The sequence below is a fragment of the Triticum aestivum genome, chromosome 3B (assembly GCF_018294505.1).
Source record: "Triticum aestivum cultivar Chinese Spring chromosome 3B, IWGSC CS RefSeq v2.1, whole genome shotgun sequence".
Lineage (NCBI taxonomy): Eukaryota > Viridiplantae > Streptophyta > Magnoliopsida > Poales > Poaceae > Triticum > Triticum aestivum.
Genome location: NC_057801.1, coordinates 554,303,348 through 554,314,000, shown reverse-complemented (window position 1 = coordinate 554,314,000; position 10,653 = coordinate 554,303,348). Strand labels below are relative to the sequence as shown.

At 46.6% G+C, this 10,653-nt stretch overlaps 1 protein-coding gene across 1 annotated transcript; it reads left to right on the top strand.

Moving 5' to 3' along the window:
* The first annotated feature begins 5,671 nt into the window (after positions 1-5,671).
* Positions 5,672-10,104, top strand: LOC123070859 (triacylglycerol lipase SDP1). Its single transcript, XM_044494239.1, has 4 exons — positions 5,672-6,591; positions 6,889-7,752; positions 8,125-8,268; positions 8,369-10,104. The coding sequence occupies exons 1-4, from the start codon at positions 6,043-6,045 to the stop codon at positions 9,764-9,766; spliced, it is 2,955 nt and encodes a 984-aa protein (XP_044350174.1). The 5' UTR covers positions 5,672-6,042; the 3' UTR covers positions 9,767-10,104.
* The last annotated feature ends 549 nt before the right edge of the window (positions 10,105-10,653 follow it).

Here is a 10,653-nt window from a genome sequence, read left to right as displayed (position 1 = left end):
TGACTGTTGTCGCTCTCTAGTTGGTCACTTCCCAGTCTTTTTCTAGCCTTCACTTGTACTAAGCGGGAAAACTACTTGTGCATCCACTTCCATAAACCCCAAAGTTATTCCATATGAGTCCACCATACCTTCCTATATGCGGTATCTACCTGCCGTTCCAAGTAAATTTGTATGTGCCAAACTCTAAACCTTCAAATGAAATTCTGTTTTGTATGCTCGAACAGCTCATGTATCAACTAGGGTTGTCTGTATCTTCCATGCTAGGCGGGTTATTCTCAAGAGGAGTGGACTCCGCTCCTCACTCACGAGAAAATGGCTGGTCACCGGGATGCCCAGTCCCATGCTCAAATCAAATCAAAATAATTGCAAACAAAACTCCCCCAGGATTGTTGTTAGTTGGAGGCACCCGTTGTTTCGGGCAAGCCATGGATTGATGATTGTTGGTGGTGGGGGAGTATAAACTTTACCATTCTGTTTGGGAACCGCCTATAATGTGTGTAGCATGGAAGATATCGAGATCTCTTGGTTGTTATGTTGACAATGAAAGTATGCCGCTCAAAATATTATTTATCTCTGTTTCAAAACTCGAGCTCTGGCACCTCTACAAATCCCTGCTTCCCTCTGCGAAGGGCCTATCTATTTACTTTTATGTTGAGTCATCATCCTCTTATTAAAAAGCACCAGTTGGAGAGCACCGCTGTCATTTGCATGCATTACTATTAATTTATATTGAGTATGACTATGACTGGATCTCTTTTACCATGAATTACAATGTCTAGTCAGTCCTTGATCTTCAGAGGTGCTCTGCATTTATGTTTTGCGGTCTCAGAAAGGGCTAGCGAGATACCATCTTGTTATATCATATTATGATTGTTTTGAGAAAGTGTTGTCATCCGAGATTTATTATTATTGCTCGCTAGTTGATTATGCCATTGATATGAGTAAACATGAGACCTAAGTGTTATTGTGAATATGGTTAGTTCATAATCTTTGCTGAAAACTTGAATGCTGGCTTTACATATTTGCAACAACAAGAGCAAACAGAGTTCGTAAAAGTTTTTCTTTATCACTTGCAGTTTGTCAACTGAATTGCTTGAGGACAAGCAAATGTTTAAGCTTGGGGGAGTTGATACGTCTCCATCGTATCTACTTTTCCAAACACTTTTGCCCTTGTTTTGGACTCTAACTTGCATGATTTGAATGGAACTTACCCTGACTGGCGCTGTTTTCAGCAGAATTGCCATGGTGTTATTTTTGTGCATAAATAAAAGTTCTTGGAATGACCCAAAACTCCACGAGAATATTTTTGGAATTAATAAAAAATACTGGCGAAAGAATCAAGACCAGGGGGCCCACACACTGTCCACGGGGGTGGGGGCGCGCCTACCCCCTGGGCGCGCCCCTGCCTCCTGGGCACTCTGGTGCTCCACCAACCTCAACTCCAACTCTATATATTCACGTTCGGGGAGAAAAAAATCAGAGAGAAGGATTCATCGCGTTTTACGATATGGAGCCGCCGCCAAGCCCTAATCTCTCTCGGGAGGGCTGATCCGGAGTCCGTTCGGGGCTCCGGAGAGGGGAATCCGTCGTCGTCGTCATCATCAACCATCCTCCATCACCAATTTCATGATGCTCACCGTCGTGTGTGAGTAATTCCATAGTAGGCTTGCTGGACGGTGATGGGTTGGATGAGATTTACCATGTAATCGAGTTAGTTTTGTTAGGGTTTGATCCCTAGTATCCATTATGTTCTAAGATTGATGTTGCTATGACCTTGCTATGCTTAATGTTTGTCACTAGGGCTCGAGTGCCATGATTTTAGATCTGAACCTATTATGTTTTCATGAATATATATGAGTTCTTGATCCTATCTTGCAAGTCTATAGTCACCTACTATGTGTTATGATCCGGCAACCCCGAAGTGACAATAATCGGGACCACTCCCGGTGATGACCATAGTTTGAGGAGTTCATGTATTCACTAAGTGTTAATGCGTTGGTCCGGTACTCTATTAAAAGGAGGCCTTAATATCCCTTAGTTTCCAGTAGGACCCCACTGCCACATGAGGGTAGGACAAAAGATGTTATGCAAGTTCTTTTCTATAAGCACGTATGACTATATTCGGAATACATGCCTACATTACATTGATGAACTGGAGCTAGTTCTGTGTCACCCTATGTTATAACCGTTGCATGAGGAATCGCATCCGACATAATTATCCATCACCGATCCAATGCCTACGAGCTTTTCACATATTGATCTTTGCTTAGTTACTTTACCGTTGCCATTGTTACAATTACTACAAAACTGCTACTATTACTTTTGCTACCATTGTCGTTACTTCCATACTACTTTGCTACTAAATACTTTGCTGCAGATATTAAGTTATCCAGGTGTGGTTGAATTGACAACTCAACTGCTAATACTTGAGAATATTCTTTGGCTCCCCTTGTGTCGAATCAATAAATTTGTGTTGAATACTCTACCCTCGAAAACTGTTGTGATCCCCTATACTTGTGGGTTATCACTCCCCCCTGGCGTGCCCAAACCTGGCTGGCCTCCTCTCTCCCTCCCTCCTTTATATACATGGCCAGGGGGCGCCCAAATAGCACAACAGACAACACAAGTTGATCCTTTAGCCGTGTGCGGTGCCCCCTCCACAGTTACGCACCTCGATCATACCGTTGTGGAGCTTAGGTGAAGCCCTGCGCCGGTAGCATCATCATCACCGTCGCCACGCCGCCATGCTGACAGAACTTACCCTCGGCCTCAACTGGATCAAGAGTATGAAGGACGTCATCGAGCTGAACGTGTGCTGAATGTGGAGGTGTCGTACGTTCGGTACTCGGATCGGTCGGATCATGAAGACGTACGACTACATCAACCGCATTGTCATAATGCTTCCGCTTTCGGCCTACGAGGGTACGTAGACACACTCTCCCCTCTCGTTGCTATGCATCACCTAGTTAGATCTTGCGTGATCGTAGATTTTTTTTTGAAATTACCACGTTCCCCAACACACATAACACCGCTAAGGGAAACAAGAACATACATATCATCAAATACCGAACGAATACCAAATTCACATGATTATTTATGACAAGACTTCTCCCATGTCCTTAAGAACAAAAGGAACTACTCACAAATCATGTTCATGTTCAAGATCGGAGGGGTATTAAATAGCATCATGGGTCTGAACATATAATCTTCCAACAAATAAACCAACTAGCACTAACTACAAGATGTAATCAACACTACTAGCAACCCACGGGTACCAATCTGAGGTTTTGTTACAAAGATTGAATACAAGAGATGAACTAGGGCTTGAGATGAGATGGTGCTCGTAAAGATGTTGATGAAGATCGGTCCTCCCACGATGAAAAGGTTGTTGGTGATGACGATGACTTTGATTTTCCCCTCCCGGGGGGAAGTATCCCCGGTGGAATCGCTCCGTCGGAGAGCAAAAGTGCTCCTGCCCAAGTTCCGCCTCGAGACGGCGGTGTTCCATCCTGAAAGTCCTTTCCTTATATTTTTTCTAGGGCAAATGGGCTTATATACTAGAAGATGGGCACCAGAGGCTGGCCAGGGGCCCCACAAGCCACCAGGGCGCGCCCTGGTGCCTCGTGGGCTCCTGGGTGGCCCCCTATGCTATTTCTTTCTTCCAGTATTTGTTATTTATTCCAAAATAATTCTTCGTGAAATTTCAGTTCATTTGGAGATGTGCAGAATAGGTATCTCTGACATAGCTTTTCCAGGCCCAGAATTCTAGCTGTCGGCAATCTCCCTCTTCATGTAAATCTTGCAATTTAAGAGAAAAAGGCATTAGAATGGTACTACAAAGCATTATATTGGCCAAAAACATCATAAATAATAGTACGAAAACATGATGCAAAATGGACATATCACGGTATATCAAGGTAAACCTATCGAGGGTGATTCCTCTGATTTCACCTTGATGGTATGGACCTGAACCTCGACTGTTACAATGATAAAGACGGGTCGGACCCAAGGGTACCCGCGAGAGATAATGTGGCAGAACGATAGGGCAGGTGGAGACCACGTAGGAGAGAGGTGGGCCTAGTCCGCGGTTACTTCTTAATAACACGCTTAACGGGTTTGGCGTATTTGATCTGAGACTGCCACTGGCATATACGCATTAATCGTCATGCGGGGTAATGGTTTGTGGGGCCCTCGGTACCGTATGGTTTCTCCCGAAAGCTCTATAGACGTCGCAGTTGAGTGACACGCGCCCGGGTGATCTGTAAGCGTCTGCTTTGTATAAAGAGGTAGCCAGGATTGGTCCCGACCGTCCTCGCAGCATGTAGGAGTGCTTAGGGCGATTGGCCCATGGCCCCTTCACGCTTAGGATTTAGACCGATGTATTGACCTCTCTGGAGAGCTAGGTAGGACTACGACGTGTTGATTATCCGAGTTCGGGCATTACCTAGAAAAGTGTATCCAGACAGAGGTAATCGAGCATATCGAGTAATGTGGTGCACCCCTGCAGGGATGTTAAACTATTCGTATGGCCTTGTCCACGGTAACAGAACGACTTGGAGTTGTATCATAACCTCTTACAACTAAAATCGGATACTTATTAAGACACACCTAGATAAGAGACAGATACACCTGGTGATCGCTTTTCTCAGGGAAACGAGGAGAGGATCTCCGAGCAGATTTATTGCCATACGTATATACAAGATGATACAATAAATGCTCCTCTCTTCTACTACTGCAAGATGATGGCTGCAAGATGATGTAGTCTTCGATATGATAAGCTTCTCCCCCTTATTCTGGCATTTCTGCAGTATAGTCCACATATACTATCCCAATCCTTTGATATTGACGCATATCTAGTGTAGACCGTAAATGTTGCGAGTATTTTGGATGAGTACTCGTGGTTGCTTTGCTACTCTTTTCATTCGACCCGGCTGCTACAACAGCTGGTAGCACCGCGGATGTAGGTTTCCCCGCCGGAGCGTACTATCGGAGACCGATGACCAGGAGTAGTCCAGAGGTCCCAGGTAGGAGAACTTGCCTTTCGATCTAGTGTCGTTGTTTTGTCCAACCTTCCTAAGGCAAAACTTGTCTAACTATGTCTGTACCAAGATAATATTTTTTTGATGACTTATGTAGTTTTGGGTCCTCGTGACCCGGGCTTGTAATACAAAGATTTATGTTTAATTTTTTGTGTTGTAGAGTTGTGTTGTGATATTGACATAAGTCACCGTTCATGATTGTGCATGATTTATGTATGGTTAGTGCACGATTATAAACGGGGCGTCACACAAGGTTTGCTCGGCTCCGATGCGATGACATAATGTCACCCTCGCAGTTCCGAAAATGCGCCCTATTTCGGTCAGACGAAGATGGCAGCTACGTTGACCCAAAGCCACAAACCACGGTGAAAACGGTCGACACCCCCACGTGGAGAGGCCGGCCAACGTATAGAGAGAGCGCGCGCGGCGCGACCGAGCAAACTCGGCCGCTCGTTGCTCCAAAGTCCAAACCGGCACACCGACCGAGGGGAGCCACCGCCCGTCTCCATCCCCCCACGTGGCCACGTCTACCATATCCAGATCGGCGCACGTCACGCGGTCCCGCTCCCCTGTCCCCATCCTCGATCCACGACGGCGAGGAGTCAAGCTGAATGACGCGGCCATCGTCGGCGCGGGAGATAAACATAACCGCGAAACATGGCGGCCTCCCTCTGTCGCAGTTAGTTTGGTTGGTACGTCGTGTACCCTTTCCCCTTATCTCCTTCCCCGACTGACCGGGACGCCGCATTTGTCCCATCCACGGCACGGCACGGAGAAGAAGAAGCCCAGCTCGGCTCGTCCTCCTTTCCTCTGACCCCCTCCGTCTGCCCATTCCCAGATCCCAGCGCGCCATGCCCGCGCCTGCAGGTGCGTGCAGCCAAGCCCCACCGCACGCCTTCTATTCCGCGTCCCCTAGCTTGGCCCGGCCCTGCTCCGATCCAAGGCCGCGGCGGTGACCCAGTGACCTCTCCCTCCTGCCACGCCGTCCGCCCGCCCGTGGCCCATGGACGTCATCACCAACGAGGCGCGCGTGGGGGCGTTCGCGATCGGCCCGTCCACGGCGGCGGGGCGCGCGCTCGCGCTGCGCGTGCTCCTCTGCGGCTCGCTGGCGCGCCTGCGGCACCGCCTCGCCGCCGCGCTGCGCGCCGCCGCGCCCCTGGCGGCGGCCTGGCTCCACCCGCGCCACAACACGCGGGGGATCCTGCTTGCCGTCTGCGCCGTCGCGCTCCTGCTGCGCGGCCGCGGGGGCCGCGCCGGGGTGCGCGCGCGGGTGCAGTCCGCCTACCGCCGCAAGTTCTGGCGGAATATGATGCGCGCCGCGCTCACCTACGAGGAGTGGGCGCACGCCGCGCGGATGCTCGAGCGGGAGACGCCGCGCCGCGCAACCGACGCTGACCTCTACGACGAGGAGCTCGTGCGCAACAAGCTCCGCGAGCTCAGGCACCGCCGCCAGGAAGGCTCGCTCAGGGACATCGTCTTCTGCATGCGCGCCGACCTGCTCAGGAACCTTGGTAACATGTGCAACCCCGAGCTCCACAAGTTGAGGCTGCAGGTACTGCGCTGCCCATCTGGCCAGAATTTTCGATGCCACCTGATCCCTTTCGCTTTGATCACAGTACTGTTTGTTGCCGGAGTAGTAGAATTGTTTCCCCTTTCCCGTGGTCAAAGCACTCGAAATTTGCAGTGTCAGTAAATCCAGTTGGGTAAATCTTTAACTTGGTCCACGTATTTGACATGTTAATCATGAATAATAAGCCTGCTTGTTTGTCAGACGATTCGTTCACATATGTCAATATATGTATATACATTTGAGTGTCACCTGAAATGTTTATTGTTAATGATCTACTAGGTGCCTAAAATCATCAAGGAGTACATTGAGGAGGTATCTACTCAACTGAAAATGGTTTGCAATTCTGATTCAGAAGAGTTACCCCTCGAAGAGAAACTGGCATTTATGCATGAGACAAGACATGCCTTTGGTAGATCGGCCTTACTGCTAAGTGGAGGTGCTTCATTTGGCTCTTTTCATGTGGGTGTTGTGAAAACCTTGGTAGAGCATAAGCTTCTACCTAGGATTATTTCAGGATCAAGCGTTGGCGCAATAATGTGTGCTATTGTAGCCACACGGTCATGGCCAGAACTGGAGAGTTTTTTTGAGGAGTGGCATTCCTTGAAATTCTTTGACCAGATGGGTGGAATCTTTCCTGTATTTAAAAGAATTTTGACGCATGGAGCGGTTCACGACATTAGGCACTTGCAGACGCAGTTGAGAAATCTTACGAGCAATTTGACATTTCAAGAGGCATATGACATGACTGGTCGGGTTCTCGTTGTTACTGTGTGTTCTCCAAGAAAACATGAGCCGCCTCGATGCCTGAACTATTTGACATCACCTCATGTTCTCATCTGGAGTGCAGTAACTGCTTCCTGTGCTTTTCCTGGACTTTTTGAGGCCCAGGAGTTGATGGCCAAAGATAGATTCGGAGAAACAGTTCCTTTTCATGCTCCATTCTTGTTGGGTGTGGAGGAACGAGCTGACGCGGCTACACGGCGCTGGAGAGATGGGAGCTTAGAAAGTGATTTGCCCATGAAGCAATTGAAGGAATTATTCAACGTAAATCACTTCATAGTAAGCCAAGCAAATCCTCACATTGCTCCATTACTGAGACTAAAGGAGATCATCAGGGCTTACGGAGGCAGCTTTGCTGCAAAGGTACGTGAAATGCTTTCTCCATAGTCTTTATTTCTATTATTTGCTTAGTCTCTGTCGGATTTCAGAGCAATTTCGATGTGACCATGCTTCCCATTAATGCGAACATAAGGATGTTTCCTTTGCTTACATTTCTTTCTGATAATACCTTTCATTGTCAGCAATGTGTGTCATTTGATGGCTTAGTAGCATCGCATAGCATAGCACTATGCTCACCAAGGCATATTTGACCTTAAATATTAGCTGAACTGTATGGCCAAGTAATCCATTTTACCAAAGTATCCCCTGGAATGATGTGGTGAAGTAAAAAATATTAACGTGGTAAAGTAATTTTTCAATTGTCTAATATGATCTTCTGATCTTTTTTGTATGTAGCTTGCTGAACTTGCTGAGATGGAAGTTAAGCATAGGTTCAATCAAGTTTTGGAACTTGGATTTCCATTAGGAGGAATAGCTAAGTTGTTTGCTCAACATTGGGAAGGTGATGTGACAATTGTTATGCCAGCCACACTTGCTCAGGTTTTGAATGTTTCTTAATCCATTCTTTCGTGTACATGTCAAATCTTCACGACATTAATCAGTAGTCTTACTAATGTTCTTTTTCTCTCTGTATCACCAGTATTCGAAGATCATACAGAATCCTTCGTATTCTGAGCTTCAGAAAGCCGCAAGTCAGGGTAGGCGATGCACTTGGGAAAAGCTCTCTGCCATCAGGGCAAACTGCGCTATTGAGCTTGCATTAGATGAATGTGTTGCCCTCCTGAACCACATGCGTAGGCTGAAGAGAAGTGCAGAAAGAGCAGCCGCTTCACAAGGATATGGTGCTACAATTAGACTCTGTCCATCTAGAAGGATTCCATCATGGAATCTCATAGCAAGAGAAAATTCAACCGGTTCTCTCGATGAGGAAATGCTCGCATCTCCCACTGTTACGAGCCATCAAGCAGTTGGAGGGATTGCTGGGCCATCTAACAGAAATCACCATCTCCAACATAGTATGCATGATAGCAGTGACAGTGAATCTGAGAGTATAGACTTGAACTCATGGACGAGAAGTGGTGGCCCTCTCATGAGAACAGCCTCAGCTAATAAATTCATCAGCTTTGTTCAGAACCTTGAGATTGACACAGAATTCAGAACAATTTCACCAAGGGGAAGTGAAGGTGATATTGTGACACCGAATAGTAACTTATTTGCTGGTCACCCAATTGGTAGAGAGCCAGTTGATAACCATCCAGGGCCTGTTACTCCTGGTAGGACCTCAGGCAATTCAGGTTGCGATCCTCATGATACTCCTGTTCCTAGGTCTCCATTTGGTCTTTCCACAAGTATCATGGTCCCTGAAGGTGACTTGCTGCAGCCTGAAAAGATTGAGAATGGTATTTTATTCAATGTTGTGAGAAGGGATACTCTCGTAGCGACTACTAGCGGAGTTGAACCTCATGTATCTTCACAGGAAGCAGATGTGGAAACTGTACCGACCGAGTGCCTTTATGGTGCTTCGGATGAAGACGACGACAACGTGGAACTGAATGCCGATCCTGAAGCATTATCTGACCCTGGAGATCAGAGATCCTCAGTTACAGGAAACCTAGATCCGTCCGCTTCCATGGATTGTCAAGCTGACGAAACAAGTACTACTCGATCAGAAGCTCCATCTCTCTTTGATATCTGTGTGGAGATTCCTCCAGCAACCATAATCAGAGAAAATAGTCGGCCTGACGAGCCTTCTTCAGACATAAGACTGGAGACTGTAAAGACAGAATGCCCTGATGAGAATTCAGCTGCTGGGAATGATGAAGTTGACTCAGTTCCTGCCAATAAGGAATCTTCCTATTGTTCTCAGGCACCTGAAATTGGACAGCAGCATCAATTGGATATGGGATCTGTGAACTCCTGCAGTGTTTCAGTTTCAGAAGATGATAGACATGTCAGCCTCATTTTGAACGAGAAACCAGTTACTACTTCCAGTGGCGGAGCGGAGAGTATGACATCCGGAAGAAATGAAGCTGACTAGCATAGAACGTGCCTGTTGACTGACCTAATGTTTTTCTGTGCTGGGACTTGGTCGTTTAAACAATTCGGCTTGATCTGATCTATGTGGGCAATTTAAACTCTGTGTCACGGTCAAACTGGATTGTGTCTATACCTAGGTGCTGTAATTCGCTTGTAGGCCAGTCACCCCCCTAATGAAGCACCAAGAATGAACTTTGTTTCGAACTCACATATATGCATGAGTTCCTCTGTTTCTGAAATTGATGTAAATTCATTCTTTTTGACTGAAACTGCTGAGGCCACGGCTCTGTCTGGCTATGGCGGTCCCCAGTATGAGATTATTTGATTTGAACGCTTCTACTCCCTGTGCTAGATACATCCGTTTGAGCGACAACTAATATGGAACGGAGGGAATAACTGTTAAAGCTATTAGCATTTGCGATTTCTAACCATTGATCTCCGGCGGGTTCATGACTCTCCTCAGTTTGTGTACCCTTCCTTCAGTCATACTTTTACCCATTTGAGTTTTGAGCTCGTATTGTTGCAGTTGCCGATTGTTTAACCTTAGCTGTAATCAGTGCAGTTTCTTGGCACCACTGTAGTAGCTAAGCTGTTTGCATTCTATTATTTCAGTTAAAAAATGATAAACAAGATACTCCCTCCATTTAGTTATACAAGGGCACTATGAAAAATACACTTTGCATATATACAAGGCCATCAACAGTAATAAGTTGATGATATTTTCTCGAACTAGCAACATATTTACTACTCCCTCCGTTTCAAAATAGATGACTCAACTTTGTACTGCAGTCAAAATGATACTTCAATCAGCTTTCTATCCTTTTCTTGCATGCATGTAGTGTATTAATGATCTCAGTAAACGAAAAGAAAAAACTAGTTTACGAAGCA